The following is a 21880-nucleotide window of genomic DNA, read 5'->3' on the forward strand; positions in this document are numbered from 1 at the left end:
CGTTCGCTCAAAATACATATGAACAAGTGACTTTCGTTCAATGAACGCGTTCAGGCACAACACTGGGGAGGGGGGTAGCTGAAAGTTGACATCTGCCCTGACTGAATACTGATGAATTATGAAGCCGAGGCCCACTTGCGGCGCCGCAGTGAGTTCGTGGGCTACCGTTGCATTGTGGGGAATGGAGTATTGATGCGCAAAACGGCACCCGGCGGCTGTGGCCTGCGGGCCGGTTCTAATACTAATCAAATATCATCCCGGGGGCCGTAGATAATTCATTCGCTGGCCGGATCCGGCCCGCGGGCCTTGACTTTGACATGTCTGACCTAACGGATGTGACTGATCCTTGAGTGATGTGCTGGCACAATGTGTGGGCCTACCTAACCAGCTTATGGAGCTTATTTCTGTCTTCCATCACACACACACACACACACACACACACACACACACACACACACACACACACACACACAAAAACGAATTTATGTTTCTCTCCGTTAGTCTTGGCTCTGTTTTTCTGTCCGCTACATCCCCACAAACATTTTTCTCCATGTCTCTGCCTCTCTCACTCATACTCCCACAAACATTTCTCTCTCGCTCTCTCGCTCTCTCTCTCTCTCTCTTTCTCTCTCTCTCTCTCTTGCTCTCTCTCTCGCTCGCTATATATCTAGCTATCTGTCTGTGTGTGTCCTGCTTGTCTCCTTCTCTCATTTAAGTCATTAGCACTCGTATGGTTGCTATCACGCTGTCTGTGGCGGTGCAACTGTGGAGGGAAGGAGGGAGATGGAGTGAAAAGAACCGGTATCGGTTCTTGTGTATGACATCAAAAGGGTGTGTGTGTGGGTGTGTCTTTTGGGTGTGTGTGTGTGTGTGTGTGTGCGTGTGCGTGCGTTCATATGTTTGGGTGTGTGTGTGTGTTCATGTGTGCGTATGTTTGGGTGTGTCTGTGCATGTGTGCGTATGTATGTTTGTTTGTGTGTGTGTGTGTGTGTGTGTACCCATTTGGCAGTGGGGGGTGGCGTGGTAGTGATGATACTGTAACTAATAACAGAGCAGAGCCTGTGGCAATAGTAGCATAGAGAGGATTTGGCACTGGCTCTGCCCCTGTCCAAGCAACCAGGAGGCCTCCCGCACACAGTCCTAAACCAGCATGGCTCCCTCTCCTCTCCTGTCCTGTCCTCTCATCACTCTTCTCCACGTCAGTCATCTCCGCTCCTCCAGGGCTCTGCTCATTGTCTCTCTTGCTTTCCCCATGCGTCCTCTCTCCCGCTCTGTCTGCAGCTCCCAAAAAAAAGAACCGCAAGAGAGAGGATGCCTTTCTCAGGATGTGTCATCCAACTCGCGCGCTCTCTCTCTCTCTGTGATTCTGTTTCTCATGGTCTCTTTCTTAGCTGTGCCTCTCCCCTCTCTCTCTCTCTCTGTCTGACTCTCTCATTCTCTCTTTCTTAGCAGTGTTTCTCTCAATTCAATTCAATTCAAGGTTGCTTTATTAGCATGACTGTATGTAAGTACAGTGTTGCCAAAGCACAATTAAAACAGCATAACAATTAGAACATTGACAGCATTAAGGGAAACGGTAACATGAAAAATTGTGTGTATACCCTCACTTTCTCTCTCTTTTTACACACACACACACACACACACACACACACACACACACACACACACACACACACACACACACGGGCAGCATGCACATTATAATACATTGGATTAAGTACAGACATTAGGTCAGGCATTGTGGCAAAGTGTCCGACTCACTGTCCCTCATGTCGTGGCAAGCTGTAATGTATTTTGCAGCCAGCGGAGCAGTCAGTCCTACCCTTGGCAGGTAGGCAATTTATCACAGTCTTTAAGGGAGCTAAAATTTTTGGAATTTTATTTGAGAATTGTAAAAAATATCTTTTTCTAATCTGTTTAAACTTTGGACAGTATAGGAGAAAGTGCATCTCTGTTTCAACATCACCAGTCGTATAGTGACCACAGAGCCGCTGCTCTTTGGGAAGCCATGATTTTTTGTACCGGCCTTTCTCTATGGCAAGGCTGTGGTCACTTATTGATTGACTTACTTGATTTTGAAAAGCAGTGCTGGTCTGAGATCAATGGGTTGGAGTATTAGTTAACTTCAGAACCAACTGGCAAAGGGGACTGGTTTTAGGGCTGACCTCTTGGGTTTTGTATGCTTGAAACTGTATGGTGTTCTCGTCACTAGAATTTAGGTGGATCCAGAATTTTAAAGATCTTTTTTGTATATTTAGTGCCAATGGGAATCTGCCTAATTCTGCCCTGCATGCATTTGTTGGTGTTTTCCTTTGGACTCTAAGAATGTTTCTAATAAATTCTGCATGTAGGGATTCAGTGGGATGTTTGTCCCATCTAGTGTAGTCTAGATTGCTGAGTGGACCCCATACCTCGCATCCATATAATGCAATTGGCATTATTACACTGTTGAATATGTTGCACCAGATTTTAATTGGGATTTGTATTTTATGGAAATTTCTTTTGATGGCATAGAGAGCTCTACGAGCTTTATCTTTTAGCACATTCACTGCAAGGTCAAAGCTTCCTGAGGCACTGAGTTTCAAGCCTAGATAATCATAAGATGAAGAATGCTCTAGAGCGGTGTTTCCTAGAGTGAAAAGGTGTCTGCCTGCCTGAGATCTTGCTTTCTTTTGGAATATTACAATCTTTGTTTTGTCCAAATTGACTGTCAGGGCCCAGTTCTGACAGAATTGCTCTAGCAGATCTAGGTGCTGCTGTAGTCCTTGTTCTGAGGGTGACCGCAGCACCAGGTCATCTGCAAAAAGCAGAAATTTAACTTCTGTATTGTTTAGGGTGAGTCCAGGTGCTGTAGATTGTTCCAATACCACCGCTAACTCATTGATGTAGATATTGAACAGAGTTGGACTCAAGCTACAGCCCTGTCTCACCCCACGCCCTTGAGTGAAGAATTCTGTTTTGCTGTTGTAAATTTTTACAGCATTTTTATTGTCCATATAAATAGATTTGATTAAATCATAGGTTTTGCCCCCTACACCACTTTGCAATTTTTTTTAAAATAATCCATTGTGCCAAATTGAGTCGAAAGCTTTTTTAAAGTCTACAAAGCATGCAAAATTTTTCTTTTGTTTTCCTTGTAAAACATGGGTGTTGATTAGGGTGTGTAGGGTGGTCAGTGGTTCTATGTTTTGGCAAAAATCCAATCTGACCTTTACTCAAGACATTGTGCTTGATAAGGAAGGCCTGTATACGGGCGTTTTAGAATACAGCAGAAAACCTTCCCCAGGTTACTGTTCACACAGATGTCTCGGTAGTTATTGGGGTCGAATTTATCTCCACTCTTAAATATTGGGGATATAAGCCCCCTATTCCAGATCTCAGGAAAGCAGCCAGCTTGGAGAACAAGGTTAAATAGTTTTAAGATGACCCTGTGCAGCTCAGGGGTGCTATGTTTCAGCATCTCTGTTTTTATATTGTCAGGTCCACATGATTTTTTAGGTTTTGAGTTTCAGGAGTGCTTCTGCTAGTTCTTCAGATGTGATTTCGTAATCAAGGGGGGTTTGATTGTCTTTAATGACTTTTTCGAGGAGGTGTCATTTTTCCATTATAATTTGTTGGCCATTTGTGAGGTTATCAGAAGGGATTTTCTCTCTTTCTCTCTCTCTGTCGGGCTCTCTTTTTCATACTCTCTTTCTTAGCTGTGTCTGTCTCTTTCTCTCTCTCTCTGTCTCTCTCTCTCTCTCTCTCTGTCTGACTCTCATTCTCTCTTTCTTAGCTGCATGTCTTTTTCTCTCTCTCTCTCTCTCTCTCTCTCTCTCTCTCTCTCTCTCTCTCTCTCTCTCTCTCGGACTCTCTCTCAGACTCTCTTTCGGACTCTCTTTCTCATACTCTCTTAGCTGTGTCTCATCATCATCACTGAGGGGGATGATGATGAGGAGGAGGAGCAGGAGGATGTTCTGAGGAACCAGCTGCAGTTGGGTAGGATGGGTTTCTCTCTTTTTGAAGCTACCACAGAGGACCAATTGGCAGTGCCAGTTGCTTGTGGGTGAAGCTAGTTCCAAACTCTGACACCCCGGACAAGTTTAGAAGCTGTGTGTGTGTGTGTGTGTGTGTGTAGTGACTAGTTTTCCTACGCTTTAGAAAAGGCCTGCTTGTGGTTCCAGGCCTTCTGCCTGTGATCCAAAACGGATGTTTAATTTCTTTATTCTCCATCTCAACGTCTCTTCCCACTCACATGTTTTTGTGTTTGTTTCTTCCACTCCGAGTCCCTTCTCCTCAAAGCAAACGTTGCAGCTCTTGTGTGCTGCACTTTGGGTTTTGCTTTGCTCTGGCTTCTCTCGGATGGTTCCTGCTGATTTGAGTGCAGCTGTTTACTCTCAGGTTCACCCACCCCCATAAAGAGTGAGGAACTCAACTGGCCTGCGATCATACTGTAAGCTCTCGCTCAGCTGAGCGAACACGCTTTTACCACAGCACCGCCCTTCAGCCCTGTTAAAACTCCACACGGTCTCCACCCATGCTACATCCTCAGGCAGAGGCACCCACTCAAAAAGGAGATGTCAAAACCTCCAAGAGACACTTGTGTGTTGTTTTTGCAGCGTGCCTCAACCTGTCCCCTGCTGTCTGACGGAGCTGTGCTGGAGCACATGCTCTTGTACCCCCCAAGCTGTGCACCATTCTCCTTAGTGACACACACAGTCAGAAGACTCTTGGCTTCTGGAAAAAGCCCTCATTACAAACAGTGCTCACAGTGCAGCAGAAGCGAACTCCACCTAATCACATAGCTCCCTCTTTGTCCTTGCCCCAGTAGGTCTCCTGCGTTTGTTTATACGTCCCCACATGCTAAATTGCGCCGGTCATTCGTATGGATGCCAGTTGGCTTGCGTGACGCAACCACTGCTTGCGATGGTTGCTGCAGAGGAGAGCCAGTGAGTGGTTTGTTTTTATTTGAGCACACTAGACATTTTGGAGGCCGGGAACACCCTGAGTAAACAAATCACTTGGGGATGTTGTGTTGGTCGTTGTCAGGAACGGTTGTGAGAACCTTGTTTAAGGGACACACCTCGGCTAAATCAGCCATAGGACAGTGTCGGAAAGCACCGACGCAAATGAAAGTTTATCTCCAATGGAGACTGCACACCCCGCAAGTGCGTTCTTTAAACATGCTGTAACATCGGAGGCGAGGGGCGAGGGGGGCCAATTCACCAATCAGCAGCCTTCCCTCGCTCACTATTGGCCAATCAGCAGCTTTCCCTCGCTCGCTGTCGCAGAGCCACTTCCTGCCGCGCTGCAAAACCACAGCCTTGGCCACGGAGTCCGACGTAATTGCTTTGCCACAAACTGTCTTTTGTCATTTCCCCTGTTTGCCTCCCATATTTCCAACTGCTGGCTCCTTCCCCGGCACAGCACCTTGGCAGCAGGCAGAGTCCTTCCAAAGGCCCTGACTTCCACTCAGCTCAGCATTGGATGGCTCTGTGAGCTTTGTGCCGACACGAGCGGTGAGGTCACTTTCTCCAGAGAGTTGTAGCCTTAAAGTTTAAGAGCTTACCTTTTGTCAGGCCTCCAAGCTGAAAAGATACCTGTGCAAGCTTGCTGTTGCTTGCACAGGTGTTATTGTCAAGCTCTAGAGGTGTTGTCACTTAGCAACTTATCAGTTGCACTCAGTTTGTGCTCTGAACAGTATTTTGTTATGATATTCGTAAAAATAAAACTGGGTGTGTTCGTAGATGTGTGAAAGTCACAGTTCCTTATGAGCCATTCACTACAGTGTGACTTTAATGTTGGTTTGCCATGCAGATACCACCATCGCTAACATAACTGAAAAGTCAATATTTCATGAACCTCCTTTCTATGGATTTGCATTATAACGGGTGTTAGGAGGATGCAGGGCTGTCCGTGGACATTCTCTGTGTGTGTGGCTCTATTTGCAATACAGATGGAGGGTAATCAGGCCTTCCTCCTCCTCCTCCTCCTCCTCCTCCCGTCCAGAGGAGCTGGGAATAATTGCCTTTTGATTTCTTTTCCTTTTGCGGCTCCCCCGCATTCCTCTAACCTCCGGCCAACACAAACACACCCTGCGCCCTCAGTGCGCCCCTCTGTCGGCCATTGTAACAGTCCCACTCTCTCTCACTCTCACACACACACACACACACACACACACACACACACACACACACACACTCACACACACTCGTGCATATATACACAGTGTATGCATGCTTATACAGCCTTGAAGACCCACAGATATGCACATAGCTCACAGAGCAATGCCCATGCATAAGCACATGCAGATATGCATATATAGTCATAAGCACATTAATGTGTATCCCCCTAGCACACACAACCATGCACATTCATTTTACCTTATTGCTCTGTTTGACTGTCCATCTCTCTTTCTCTCTCTCTTTCTCTTTCTCTCTCTCTCTCTCTCTCTCACACACACACACACACACACACACACACACACACACACACACACACACACACACACACACACACACACACACACTCTGACTCTCACACACGTAGCAGCTGAATGGGGAGTTTTTACCTCAATGCTTCAGCCATAAATGGCGAGGGCTAGTGTTTAAGGGCAGTGTGAGGGGGTGGGCTACAGGCTGCGTCACAGAGTCCAGCGGCCCAGCTGCAGCGCTCCACGTCCAAGTCCCGCTTGTTTCTTGTTCTGCCTTGCGTTTGTTTTCGTTTCCCCTGGCCCTCGCTGATGGCAATCAGGAGCCCTGTGCCTCCATGTTTCAGCTTCCGGGCAGAGATCTCTCTCCTGGATAACGCTGTGCCTCGGAGCAGAGCTGCGCTCAGTGTGGCCCAGGCTTGGCCCAGAGTGGGGCTGCCGTGTGGGGTTTCAGCCAGCAGGGGGCAAGTAGAGGCCGTAGTCAGAGAAGACCCGCTGGAGGTCTGAGGGCAGCCGCAGATGTGTGACTGATTGCAGGTCACGGTGGTCAGAGCTGTAGCACATCAAAGGCAGAGGCACGCACGCACGCACGCACGCTCGCACACACGCACACACGCACACACGCACACACGCACACACGCACAGTGGCAGCAGGTCATCTTGTGGGCCGTGTGAGGTCTTGTCCCTTTTCATCGTACTAATGATGACTGCTTAAAGTGCCTGCTGAGGTCATTTATGGAGTCCCACTTTAGCTCTCTCGCTCAGTTCCCACTTACTTTGGTCACTTGATGTTTCTAATTTACTTTCCTCCATAATCTCCACCCTCTCTCCCTTTTTCTCTTTCTCTCTCTTGCTCCCTTTCTTACACACACTCTCTCACTCTTTCTCTCTCCTTTCTTTCCTTCTCTCATTCCCTCTATCTTTCGTTCTCTCCCTCTCTCTCACTCTCTCTCCATCCCTTCTTTCTTCTCCCGCCATCCCCCTCTTTCTCTCTCTTGGAGCCCGTTCTGTCACAGTGGCCGTGGTGGCGCGGAGTGCCACCCATTAAAAGCTTTCTGCTCTCGAGTGCCAGGCTGCTCAGCCTTTGGAACCAAACAAGAACCGTACCCCATTTAGAGCTGAGAGGCGCTTCAAAGGCGTGTGTGGGGATTGTGGAGGAGGGTTGCTGCCACCGCCTCCGCTACTGCTGGTGCCCTCGGGGTAAGGAAAGGGTACGCTGCCTGCGCCCAGTGCCAGGGCCTCGGCCCCATGGGTCTGACTGGCACAGCAGAGTGGAGTGGAAACCTCAACTGTGCCAGGGTATTATGAGTACTGTGTGTGTATGTGTGTGTGTCAATGAGGATGCGTGAGTGTTTCAGTGCATGAGAATGCAACTCTACCTGGCATACATACTGTGCGTGTGTGTGTGTGAGTGTTTGCGTGTGTGTTAGTTTGTGAACTGTGCATCATCCCTGCCAGCTCGTGTCAGGTCGAAGCAGTGATCCCAGCAGGAAGACGAGGCCTAGCCAAACTCTCCCCAGCCTGTGGGCTCCACATTTGTTCCCTGTTAGCTCTTTGTAAGTTATCACTATTCACCGAAGATGGGCCGCTCCCCAGGAGCCAGCCCTATCCAGGCCTTCCTTAGTTCTTCCCTAGTTCTCCATCAGTATCCACTAACTTCCTTAGTTCTCCCTCAGTATCCACGATCGGATGCCTTTGGTTGGAGGAACATTTTTCCCCCTTTCATTTTTTTTTCTTTTTTCACTGGAGTCATTAATTGTCTTCAGATTTGCATGCCTACATACTTGCAGAATTGGTTGTTGTGTGGGTAGGGGGATGGGTCTAGCTGGTTTGTGTTTCTTTGATCATGTTTTGTTTTCATCATTTCCTTTCATGTTTCTAAATCTGCAAATGGACATGCCTGTGGGCTTTCTCCACTCTACTTGACATATAAATATCTCTTAAGAGTGTAGAAGTTTTGTGTGTGTGTGTGTGTGTGTGTGTGTGTGTGCCTGTGCGTGTGTGCCTGTGCGTGTGTGTTGACTAAGGTCTTCACCTCAGTGACCCCTTGCACATAGGCACACATTCAGTGCACACCTGGTTCACCTCTAGTCCGGCTGTAACTCAGCCAGACACTTTTACTGTCAGGAATCTCAGACATATTGATTTTATTAGAACACAATGCAGACAGCATCTTTCAATGGCCAATGAATATCGACTGGCTGCATCACACACACACACACACACACACACACACACACACACACACACACACACACACACACCAACACACACACCAACACCGCTACACATCAACCATCCCCCACTGTGCACTGGCGTATCTATAAGTAGGAGTGTTCACATGTATGCATAAAAGGTAAGATATATTGTCTGATAGTTATGATTTTTTAAAAAACATTACAATATTCTCAGTGTGCTTTAATGTTTTTGTGTTAACTTCAATTTTCTCCATGTGTGCAGCACAGTCCGGGTAATCACAAAGCATAAATCCAAAACACACACACACACACACCCACACACACACTAGTTCTATCTAGTGCCTGAGTATTTCTCACTTTCATGAATCCACATGGTCTCAAATGATTACACTGGACCCTAACCTGACTAACCCTATCTCATTAACATGACAAGCATAACAAAAACAGCTGATGGATATCAGCATCTCTTTGACTTATCCCGCTCTGTTTTGATATGTTAGTCACTTTTCCCATGATTAGGTTACATGCACACATAACTTCCCTCTAAACATTCTTGTGGGTATCTTAATTCCTCATCATGCCTTTGCTGAGCAGGACCAGTATGTGTAAACAGGATGTTAATACCCATGCTTCACTGGTACACTTCATAGGGCTTTGCCTAAAAAGACTTGGAGAGGTCGCCATCTAGTGTCCCGAAAAGGAACCGTTTTCTGCTTGCCAGTCTAATTTATACTGCTCAATGGTTTGTGTCTGTGTGTGAAGTTGTCTTATACAGGATTCAGAACAGGGAAAAGATGGCCTCCTCAGGTGAATACCATTTGGCTCTCAAAGCTGTCTGTGTCTGCAAAGTAGTCAACATGCCTGCTCACCGTTGTCTAATGTGCGCAGCATTTGTGAATGTGTGTGTGTGTGTGTGTGTGAGCGAGAGAGAGAGCGCGACTGTGAACACTCATCTGGCTGTCATCCTTCACTCAAACAAAAAAAGCCAGTGCCAAACATCTGTGCCCAAGCTAGGCAAGCTCTATCTCTGTCATCTCGCCGTGGCTAAAGGGGGTAAAAAACCTCCAGAGATATAAATAGCAATCAAGGGCTAACGAGGCTGGCGTGTGTGTGTGTGTGTGTGTGTGTGTGTGTTCACATATGTGTGCATGTTGGTGTATGTGGGAGAGGGGAAAGGGGAAAAGGGGAAGCAGAGAGAGAGAGAGAGAGACTCAAAGAAGAGATAAATGTGAGATTGATTAGGAGAGAGACGAGTAAGCTGCCAGGAATCTGGGGAGTGGTTCCATCAATGGAAGCTTTTTTTCCCCCTCGCCGAGGGAGAGGCAGCTCAGCATAGGGAAGCACAACTCTGACTCAAACCAGGTTGGCTCAGAGCATTAGTCCGAATTAGAAGCCATATTCCTCATGTTTATGAGCCTGGGATCGAGGGGGTGGGCCAGCAGAACTGTTTTATTTTTCCTATAACAGTAACCCGTTCTGGAAATTGTGTGTCTGTGTGCGAATGTGGAAGTCGGTGTGTGGGAGAGAGGAGAGGGACGGAGAACGTTCGCCCACATATTGCTCACACATGTGTGTATGAAAGAGGGAGAGAGAATTTCCAGTTCTGTGTGAGAGTAGGTGTGAAGAAGTGTGTGGGTGAGCGGGTGGGGGAGGGTACAGTTTGCAGTGGGTGTTAGCATATCTTGAAGTGTAGAATGTGTGTGTGCGTGTTTGTTTGTGTGAAATTGCATGTACAGTTATGTAGGTGTATGAGAGTGGCAAGAATCATGCATACATAATGCATCCATATGTAGTTGTGCGTGTGTGTGTGTGTGTGTGTGTGTGTGCGCGTGCGTGTGTGTGTGTGCGCGCTGTTTGTGCGTGTGTGTGTGTGCGTGTGTACTGTGTGTGCGTGAGTGTGTCCTCGTGCTTACATGCCTTCAGCATCTGGACTGCATTTCCCCCACCTGTTCTGCTGGGTCACCCAGCTCCTCCACCCTCCGTCTCCACCCTCTATCTGTTCTCACTCTCCTCCTGCGCTCCACCACCCCACCCCACCCCACCCCACCCCACCCCACCCACAAGAGCAGCCCTTCACCTCCACTCTGTTCAGCCTCCTTTACGACTCCCAGACCACCTCAGTCGGAGTCGGTGCGATGAAGTAACTTTCCTGGACTCTGGCTGGTGGAGGTGAATGCCGTGCTGTGCTGTGCTGTGCTGTGCTGTGCAGTGCTGGGGTGGATGGAGTGGGTGGTTTATCTGGCTACTGCTGCGCTCAGCGCTCTGGTGTTGCGACATCATGTTGGAGAGCCCTCGCTGCCGACCGGCTCCACAGCGCTTTTGTCCACGCAGTAAACAGCTGCAGGTGGCTCAGCGGGAGACAAGCCGTGATGGTGGGAGAATGCGGACGTGCCACTCATCTCTCTCTCTCTCTCTCTCTCCTATCCCCCATTCATCCCTCATCCTCTCCTCCGCCCCTCCTCCTCTATCTGTCTCTTTCTTTCCAACATGCAGGAGTTCTCCTCTCCGGACCTGCGGTTTAACTCTGTCTCCAGTCGGACCCCCACCCCTCCTGGCCGCTACTCCCCCCACAGTCCGGTGGACCGCGAGATGTCCGTATCCCCCAGACGCAGGTGAGACGGCCATTCATTATCATTAACACTGACACCCCCCCCACACACACACGCGCACACACAGACACACACACACACACACACACACACACACACACACACACACACACACACACACACACACACACACACACACACACATACAGTATCATATACACTCGTTGCCTGATATGTTTTGCACACCACGAATAGAGCAGATCTACAGGCTCCACATACGTGTTCGTTACCTTCTGCTATGCGTGAGTACCTTAGGGCTAGATAGTGTATCCTTACACAAACTGCCTTCCAGTAGACCCAAGGGCTTTACTCGTATTTTACAGGCTTAGAATGAAAAGCTTTATCTGTAAGACCGCAGACATGGCGTCGTATAGAGAACTACACATATCCCCCCTCTGTCTTGCCAACAGGTTTTGCCTGTACATTAATTTACAAATCATGGCCCTAGCTGTTTGTGTGTGTGTGTGTGTGTGTGTGTGTGTGTGTGTGAGCGTGTCCTGTGGGCTCCACATTTGTTCTCTGTTAGCTCTTTGTAAGTTATCACTATACTCTCTCTAGTAATCACTACATGCTCTATGCCTGTCGGCAGTAAAGCGTGTTCTTCACACCACAGCACACACAGTGGTGTCCTCCTCCACCGGGGTACCATGTCCACTCATCCGTTGGGCAGGAGCTTTCATCCCACTTACAAATGAGGCAGAGTACAATCCAAACATCAAGCTGAGTCTGTCTCAACACAAACAGCGGACGGTAAAAGTTCTAAGAAGAGGAAGTTAGGCGGCGAAAGCTGAAAGTGAAAACTATGACCAGTGCGGAAGGAGGACTGGCCCGAGGGCTTGAATTGTGATAAGTTGAATCGGGTGCACCATTTTAGAGGATGACCAACATGTATTCAACCAGCAGTGACCACGACAAAGAGAGCGACTCTTCTGTCCCCAGTGCAGTATATTATCCCCTATAGAAAAAGTCAATGTATAGGGGACATTCACTGAGTATGATGCAATTTCTATATTTCTGCACTTCAGACACAGACAGTGTGCACAATCATGTCTGGTGAGAGTTGGGGGGGGGGGGGGTTGGTTGTAGTATGCTACCCCTCCATAGTGCATTCTTTTGGTTTCTGCCTTTGGGTCTCTTCCTCTCTTTCTTGAATTTCCCCTTGGGGATCAATAAAGTATCTATCTATCTTCTGTCTTCCTTCAACTCTCTCTGTGTCTCTCTCTCTCTGTCTCTCTCTCTCGTTCTTCAGCTTCCTCCCTCCCCGCTGCCTGTTGTCATGTGTGGGGAGTTTCAGGGGAGAACTCAGTTTATTTTGGCCCATTCTCTTGTGGGCTCTGCTGGGCTGCTGTTGTGACGAGTCGGACGGTGGCTCTCCTCCCAATCCTGCTCTATACGTCTCTCTCTCTCTCTCTCTCTCTCTCTCTCTCTCTCTCTCTCTCTCTCTCTGTCTTTTGTTGTCTTTCACTCATCTTTTCACTCTTTCTTTCTCTTGTTCTGTTCTCTTGTTCTGTTTTCTCTCAACTATGTCTTATGAGCTTTCTCTTGCTGACTTTTTCCTTCTCTTCTTTCTCTCTCTCTCTGCTGAAAAGGATTATTTCATCTCTTCCCCTAATTGGCCCCCCACCCTCCCTGGTCCCCAGCCTGTTCAGCAACCTCTGTGGACCACTCCCCCCCCCCACTTTATGACAGCCAATAGAAGGTCCACATTCCCCAATATAGACCACCCATTTCCATGCACAGCCAATGAGGGGCTACATGGGGGCACACCTTTCAGACTGAAACTTCCTTCAGTCCCGTGTCATGTCTGGGCGCGAGAGGGAGAGAGGTGTGTTTGTTTGTGTGTGTGCGTGCGCGTGCATGTGTATGTGCGCTCTTTGGTGATGTGTGGTTTGTGAGTGGCTGTGCGTGTTTCTGAGTGGGAGAGAGACACTCTGAAAACGAGAGAGAGCAGCAGAAGACGTTGTCACAGCACACTGAAGAGCCATAGAAACGGCTCTATTTGAAACAGTTGGCTGAGCTAACAGTAAAGGAATTCCTCTTTGTTTCTGCTGCTTTTTCCCTCTCCTGAACTTGAGGTAAGTTACTTCAGACTTTTGCCATATTTTCCACTCTGTAGTCGAAGGGGCTTAGAAAGGAGGGTTGTTTCTTTCGTCTTCTCTTTCTCTCTCTCTCTCTCTCTCTCTCTCTCTCTCTCTCTCTCTCTCTCTCTCTCTCTCTCTCTGTCAGGAAGCGATGTAACTCTAAAACAACACATTTAGTGTGGCAAGCTTTGCACTTCGGGGGAGAGCCTGAATTTGAAATTTTGATGTGGAAATTTTTTGAGGTGATGCTATCGTTGTTGTTTTTGAGCGCAGCGCAGCATGCCCCAGGCGCGCTCAGAAAGCCACGTAAAAATTTTCGGCAGATTGTAATCATAGCCCCACGCTGCCAACTCTGGACGCAAAGGGGGAAAAAAAGCAAATGAAATGAAGAGCGCCTTTGCTCGAACATGGAGAGAGACGGCTCTCTGAACAAGCTCCATGCTCACCCCCTTCCTCAGCTGGACCACAGACAGTGCAACGATCTCAGATGCTCCTGCATTGCTCCCTCCATGGGCCATTTGCGTTTGGATATGAAACCATGCTCCACGCATGACGTGAACGAAGGGCATGTCAATGTTTTGTGGTAAACATGCCTGGATTTCAGATCAGTGAGTTCAGCTACCCTTCATCTCTTCCCCCTGAGCCATGTGAGTTGGACATGTACATGTTTACATAACTCTTCGTGTCCTTTTTGTGCTCATGTTATGTTTGACCCCTGGAGTGTCCAGGGGCCCTGTGTTGTGGTCAGTAGAGGGTGGCGAGGGAGAGGAGGAAATGGATAGCTAGGGGATGGGGACGATGTTTTGGCGCGAGGGTGGACGAGTTAGTCAGTCACCCAGAGCCAGTCTGGTTCTCATTTGAAGCATGTGCTCTAGCGCAACATGGCTCGTAGCCGTGTGTGCGGAATGGGTGATTTATTGGCTGTCTGTCATCCTCAGAGTGTCCCGTTTCAGGCTGGGGGCGGCTGTGTTGCTTTTGGGAGCAATCGTTCTGTGCAGTGTCTGCTTATCTTTACTAACCTGTTGAGCCACTTGCTGCCACTGTTACATTGAGCGACTTCTTCGTGTCACTCACTCTCGTCTTGAATGCCACCAGACTGTTTCTTATCTCCTTTCTGTGTTTGACTCTATTTCCTGATCGACATGTTTCCTTTTTTAGTATCCATTCAGGTAACACTGTCAGCTGTCTACTCTCCTGTTCTTGCAGTACCTTATTTTTTCTCTTTCACTCTGTCTCTGTCTTCCTCTGTCTTTTTTACTTTGTCTGTCTATCACTTCCTCTTTGTCCCCCCCCGTCTTGCTCCAGAAATATGTGTTAGCCATCCAGGGGCCTCTTGTCATGCAGGTGTAAGTTGAGGGGAAAGCTGACACACCCAATTAGCTCACCAGCCTTCAGAAGCCTCCGGGGCTTGTTGGAAGAGAGCAGGATGACCTTGTGTGAATCGGGACGTCTGTTTTTGGGGTGGGGGTGGTTAGTGGTGCAAAAACATCCATCTCCGTCTGTCCCTCTGTCTGTCCCGTTTCACACAAGTAAAGCCCCATCTGTGCAAATCATGTGCTTTTATTTCAGCTGTTCTCCCCCGGGACACCAATCTATTAAATCAGCCGTCAGCCGTCGAGCCAGGTCATGCCTGAGCTGCTCCCAGTGCAGAATCAATCAACAGGCCCACTGACAAGGGGGGAAAAACACAAGCCAGTGTTCAATTGCTCCGTTGGTCAATAAAAGTGTAACAGTGTGTTATGGTTCCCAAGTGCCTGGTAAACAAGGGAGTGAGAGAAAGATGGACAGACAGACAGACAGAGAGAGGGGGGAGAGAAAGAGAGAGAGGTGATGGAGAGATAGACAGACAGAAGGAGAGAGAGGTGATTGCACCTACTGTATGCACCATGCCATCAGAGTTCTGGATTGAAACTCTTTGACAGCAATATAAACATTTACAAACTGCACCTGGAATGTCAGCATGAAGTTTTGTTTTATGTCTGATAAACGAACTTCTGAGATGTGGCCGAGCAGGTCTAGATTGACAGGTTACTAAAACCAAACAAAGACAGGTTAATTGTGTTAGGGTGCTTGCGGTGTTTGTATCAATTTGTACTTCCTTATGTTTGTGTGCAGGCGAATAGAAACAATGGCTTTCTGTGTGAGTAATGTGGGGTGAGGTGGGGAGGGGAAGGGTCACAGAAGAGAATTGGGGTGGGTAAGTGTATAGTATGTGTCTTGCATACGTGTTTATGGTAAAAGACAATGGGGAGGCGTTTCCTCTGTGAGTCTCGCCTCTGTGTGGACCTTGTGGGTGTGGATTCTCAGCTCAGTCTATAGCGTTTCAGTTGCTCAGTTCAGTTTTTGCAATAGCAGCCGACAGCACAGACAGCACTGCCCGCAGATGCCTGTAGGCCCATGGTAGCCATGATAATGACCAGGAATCCACCATAAACTTTACTATGTTTTCCACCACAGCAGTATGTAAGAATGCCTCCATAAAGCAGCCCCTTTGCGGCTCTACTGTACCGGCCTGCTAATTAGCCAATTAAGAGGGACAGGAAACTATCCATACCCTTCAGGGTAACACTCCCTTCTCTCCTTTTAAAAAACACTCTCCCTGGGGGTGAGAAGGTCAGGAAACCTTAAAGCTAACAGCGATAATTTTCCTTCTGCAAACTGTTCCCATATCTTTATGAAAAGGGCCTGTTAATGTCAGCTGAAAGGGGCGGCCAGCTAACATGAAGGTAGTACTCATGCCCGCTCGAAATTTTGCATCCTGGTGTGCTTTCCATCCAAGTTTTTTTTGTTGTTGCCCTGGAGTCAAACAGCGGGGGAGCCCTTCATTTAGGTTGCCCAGTCATGTCTGGTACTGCCAAATGGGGGGGGGGGTCTGGAAAGCCTTAGTCACAGTCCCAGCTCGACGCCCGAGAACCAAAACTACAAAAGCCGCCTTTGGCAAACGCCTGAATGTCCTCAGCGAGATTACGTCTGTTGCATGCTGTGAGATGACACATTCCCCCTGCATCCGCTTTCACTTATTGCACCGGTTGGAATCATCTCTGAGAGATACCTTTGGATGTGTGTCATCCTGCTCGGCAGGCTTATGTAAGGCTAATGCCAGAGCTTTCCCACTCAGACGATACTGGTATTTATGTTTCATTATGGTGTTATTTGCTGTTGCCCCAAGGTCAGTTTCACTGTTAAATGCATCATCATGTAGGGCTCGTGTGTGTGTGTGTGTGAGTAAATGTAAATCAGATTTCTCGGCCAAGTATACTTGTGTATACAAGGAATTTGGTCTCTGCATTTATCCCATCCGTGAATTAGTGAACACACAGTTAGGTGAATGTGTGTGTGTGTGTGTGTGTGTGTGTGTGTGTGTGTGTGTGTGTGTACATGCTCACAGGATGAAAGCTCATGAAGCGTGTCTCAGGGATGCAATGTAGACATGATTTGTGGGCTTTCAGGTCACGAGGGTCAGGTTTCACATTAAGCCGAGCGATGTTGCAGACCCCATACTCATTTCCGCAGGATTACTCCGAGCCAGCTGCGTCCATATGCGCACAGGGTCCCCAGCAGGCCAGAACCCAGCCGGACACATGAGGCGCAGCTCACGTGAACCAACTAATGAGGCAGCAATTTATTCTGATGTTGTGGTCAACTTTTTCCAACTTCTTTTCTTTCTTTCTTTCTTTCTACAGCTCTGATACCATGCAGCGGTTCGACCGAGACTCTGAGGTCTACAAGATGATCCAGGAGAACAAGGAGTCGCGCACGGCTCCGCGTCAGTCCAACACGTTCCGCATGCTGCAGGAGGTGCTGGAGGCAGATGAGAAAGGTGAGGAAGGAGGAGGCGGTATGGGGGGGGGGGTTGCTCCTTCATCCATCACTCCCGCTGTCCGCCTTCACACTGAGATATGCTGGGCAGAGCGCCTTAAGCACCCATCTTGTAGCACACACAAAAGGTTACAATCAGCCATGCGGCAGGAAGCCCCAGAGAGGAAGTGCAGGCCAAGGCAAACGGTTTGTCTTCTCACCGATCCCGTCCCAGCTCGCACTGCGCCTGTATAAACTGTGATTTACACGCAATTGTAAAGTGCGTCGTATAGGACGGGTCAGAGAGGTCGTAAGAATCGAATAACAGTCACGGCGAGACGTGAAGCTGTCTTACTGCATCACGGCTCAGTAAAGTCAACGTTTCATCGCTCCCATTGGTGTGTGTAGAAGGTCAGAACAACAGTTTATGTTTGGGGATTATCAGAACCATAGAAGAAATACACTACCCACATAAAACAGATGGATAATGCACTGAAAGTCACTAAAAATCATGATACTTATGTTTTATTATCTATCCAGATGAGCATCTGCCAGTTTCCCTTTAGGGGGTCTCAGTTGCCAGGAGTGCTATGTACGTTGTTAGTCAGTGGAACACCAGGCTCCAGGCCTGTGCACGCGGTATGGGTCACTATGGCCTCAGTCCAGTTTCAGTCAGGCAGTCCAAGCCAAGTGCACTGAGACAAACTTTCACCCGATAAAGTCTGTCTAGACAAACATGTCCTTTCAGTGATAAGACCAGGGTCATGTTTTCTCTTTGCTGTAGCACTCTGGTTGTCAGTCCAGTCCGAGCACATTTTCAGTTTCATGCTGTTTTGAGTGGAGCCCACACCAGCCTTCTATCTATAAAGTAGCATGCGAGCTGTCTGTTGCACCCAGGCAGTAAACTTGGCAAACATTGCTCATTTCACCTCCAGTTTTCAGATTTTATCTGATGGTTATGTATTCCCTTGTACCCATACTTATTGACTGTGCATTTTTAATGACTTTCAAGAATCAAAATTACATTTTAATGCAGTTTTTTACGGCTTCCCAAACTGATACAGTGTATAAGTATATATACTCTTTTGATCCCGTGAGGGAAATTTGGTCTGCATTTATCCCAATCCGTGAATTAGTGAAACACACAGCACACAGTGTACACACAGTGAGGTGAAGCACACACTAATCCCGGCGCAGTGAGCTGCCTGCTTCAACAGCGGTGCTCGGGAAGCAGTGAGGGGTTAGGTGCCTTGCTCAGGGGCACTTCAGCCGCGCCTACTGGTCGGGGTTCGAACCGGCAACCCTCCGGTTACAGGTCCGAAGTGCTAACCAGTAGGCCACGGCTGCCAGTGTTTGTGGACGCGGATCGGACTTGATCCGAAAACCTGTGTCAACTGATTCAGTATAGTGTAGCCCGGGCCTTAATCATGGAGATGTCTGGCTCACTCAAGGTCCGAATGGAGATGGGGAGTGAGGCCTCTTGTTTTTCCATTCACTTGGCAGGAAAAATCCAACCTGAATCCACAGTCATGTAGTTAATGACCTGACATTAACGATGGGTCTGGTGGCACGGTCTTTATGAAACGTGTTTTAGGGGAAGGCAAACAAGGAAGAAGGAAGAATTCACGTTTGGAAGCACTAATAGCTAACATCACCGGAGACCTCATTGTTGAGTTTACACAGAGTGAAGCCGCAGGATCGTGAGGATTATTGTTTGCAGGGCAGTGATGGTTATCTGTATCTTGTTCTAAGCACCAGTTATGAGACGGCTTAACTACTGTGCTCAGATCAGTCAGCAAGTAAAATAACTGTTGAGGACAGATCAAGGCCATTTGCCATCAGCGGTTGACACCTTTTAATAATTAGTAGTTTCGACAGCTATTATAATCATCATTATAGTCCAGTCATGAAAGAGTACAGTTACATCAGCAGGCACATACAAGAGGTTTGTGATGTTAGGAACATGAATAACAACATGTAGTCATCATCCCTGCACCAGCAGAAACGTAATTACACTTGTTCTGTATTTACGGTGGGTAGGCATGTACATCCTGCTTATCTTCAGGTTTTCTGAGGGTGCTGTTTTCTCGCCCTCATAACCGAGGATGTTGTTAGGTCTGACTGTGCTCTTATCTGGGATGTTTTTGTACGTTTCTCTCTCTCCCTCTCTCCACACACAGAGGCTGCCGTCCGTTTCCCTGGGAAGCTGTCCGCTAGCCCACCCAAGCCCACCCCCGCAGCCTCCTCAGTGGCCGGAGTGCAGAAGTATCAAGTCTGCGAGAAGTGCGGCAACAACATAGTGTAAGAATCCATGAGAGTGTGTCCTGTTGTGCCGTCTGTGGGCTGAAACTTGCCAGGGACGATTAAATGATTACAAAAATCCAACAGCGTAGGAGGAATACAAATCTAAAATCTAATCATGAATCAGTCGTGAGTTCACTCACAGCGCTGCTGAGTGACTTCAGGTTACCGGCAGCGCTGTCTGTGACCTGAACGGCATGGCCGCCTTTTGCTCTCTCAGAGCATTGTGCAATGCAGTGTGATTGCATTTCAGTGTTATGAACTTCACTCTGCCCTTAGGGCCCAACTGTTCCTTAAAATCTGAGTTAATTATCTACCTGCACATGTGGGAGGTGTGAGAAAAAGTGTGTGTTTGTGCGTGCACGAGTGTGTGTGTGTGTGTGTAGGGGGGGGGGGTGGCATATGAGACCATGAGATCTCACCACCTGTTAATTGTGCAAATGTGGTTGTGTAATTCTCTTTTATGTAATATCAGTTTGAGATGGCAAGGAAGGAATTGTTGTGGTATTTAGTCTTTGTCTGTAGGTTTTTGACCTCTGGGCTCTCTCCTCCCTCTCAGCACGCAGGTGGTGCGCATCATGGACGACCGCTTCCGCCACCCGGAGTGCTACACCTGCACGGAGTGCGGCCTCAACCTGAAGATGCGCGGCCACTTCTGGGTGGGCGACGAGATGTTCTGCGAGAAGCACGCCCGCGAGCGCTACACGGGGCCCGGCAGCAACGCCCCCCGACGCCACACCATCTCCCCCCGCCACTGAGGCCCGGGGGGGCCCCCATTCACATGCCTCCGACACCCCCGCTGCCCCACCCCACCACCCCAGGGCTGGTACCCCAGCGCGACAGACTCTGAGCTATGGACTGTGGGTCCCATGGGATCCGATGGGAGAGACGTGGAGCGGGAGGCGGGGCGTAGAGGGGTGGGAGCGATGCTGTTAGACACGCCTTTGAGTTTGTATCATTTGCCTCTCAGCACGCATTCAGTTTAGTCACTCATTTACCTTTCCAGTCGTTGTATAAAGGTTGAACTTTTTTGGCCTCCGTTTTCTGTATTTTGCTACGATTCTTTTTTTCCTCCTCATCTTAAAGGTGCCAGTTTGTGGCTCAAATTGAATTGTCCAGTCACACTCTCGTGTGGCACACACTCCGACCGTTGTATTCATAGGTGTTGTGTTTAAATGGCCCACAGGACTGGTTTCCTGTGCTAACGAAAATGACGTCTGATGGAATTGATGCTTTTCATACCTGCCATTTCTGCACTTGAATGTAAAGAGCAGCATGTACTACAAGCACACATTGAAAGCAGTGATTTCAAGGGTGTGAAGAGAGATTGTTGCTTTTGTGTGTGTGTGTGTGTGTGTGTGTGTGTGTGTGTGTGTGTGTAACAAGTTATATCTATCCGAGTAGAGGGTCATTGCTTTGAAGGGATGGTTAAAGATGCATGTAGTTGCTATTTTGCTCCTCTAAAAGTACCTGAACAGGTTGCTTGCCTTAAACTAGCAGAGCAGAACACATTTATGAGTGGTATTCTTTTCTTTCCTTTCACTGACATCCAACAAGGGAATATATCAGACAAAAAAAACAAAACAATAATACAGATTATTTCATGTAAATATGTATTTCTCATTAATGATATGTATTGGATTTCTCAATTATTTGTATGTGAGCAGGGCTGCATGTTTCTTTGTGTGCGCTTTCTTTTCATTTCTTTTTCTAGCCTGAAGAGGATTGTTGGTGCTCCGATGCATCCTGTTCCCATCAGAATCATGCCTACCCCAGGAACACTGAAGTGGAATTGTGTTTTTTTTTTATGTTACCCTTTTTTCCCTTTGTAAAACATGTGCATATGTTCTGGAACCTAAAACATAGTTCTAGTGGTGCTCATGTCACTCAATGGAACTACAGTGATGAAAACATTTATGCCAATATACTTAGCTTCAAATATACAAGTTGTTGATATCTATTCTGAGGGTGTGATCATTATTTCTAAGACTTTTTTATATGAAAATGTTATAACATTTAAGTATTTAATTGTATTTAAGTATAAATTCTACACATATGATCCAAATCTGTTTGGGTTGTCTGAATTTGGATCAAAATACTGGCATCTACCAGCATTTCCAACAGTGGTGTAGTCTATGTGATACGCAGGACTATGCAGTATACCCACTTAAAAAAAGGCAAGGATAGGTATTAACATTTGGGGTTGATCACAGTATACTCATTACAGCTAACTAGACTACACCACTAATTACCAATCATTTTGTATTTCAAAATTTAGCATTGTACCGTAGACTGTAGGCTAGATCAAGTAAGCAGCTCCTATGTCCCACATTTTCATTCTGGAAAAAAGTAGAACTGCAGCACAATTTTTGAGTAGGCCTACAAATGACAGTGACCTCCTGTTAAAAAGTACTCAGGGTGGAAGTTCTGACAATTATATAATTATTTGATTCATCAGGCAATAAGCCAGTAATTGTGCCAGTA

At 47.6% G+C, this 21880-nt stretch overlaps 1 protein-coding gene across 2 annotated transcripts in view; it reads left to right on the forward strand.

Annotated features, from left to right (window-relative positions):
- pdlim2 (PDZ and LIM domain 2 (mystique)) overlaps positions 1-21356 on the forward strand; it is a 55539-nt gene extending 34183 nt beyond the window's left edge. For both annotated transcript variants that reach the window (XM_042099883.1, XM_042099884.1), the window contains exons 7-10: positions 11101-11219; positions 16981-17117; positions 19276-19396; positions 19956-21356. In XM_042099883.1, coding sequence (XP_041955817.1) covers positions 11101-11219; positions 16981-17117; positions 19276-19396; positions 19956-20154 — 576 coding nt within the window. In that variant the 3' untranslated portion in view covers positions 20155-21356. The remainder of the gene's footprint in view (positions 1-11100; positions 11220-16980; positions 17118-19275; positions 19397-19955) is intronic.
- The last annotated feature ends 524 nt before the right edge of the window (positions 21357-21880 follow it).

The sequence above is a fragment of the Alosa sapidissima genome, chromosome 8 (genome assembly GCF_018492685.1).
Source record: "Alosa sapidissima isolate fAloSap1 chromosome 8, fAloSap1.pri, whole genome shotgun sequence".
NCBI lineage: Eukaryota > Metazoa > Chordata > Actinopteri > Clupeiformes > Clupeidae > Alosa > Alosa sapidissima.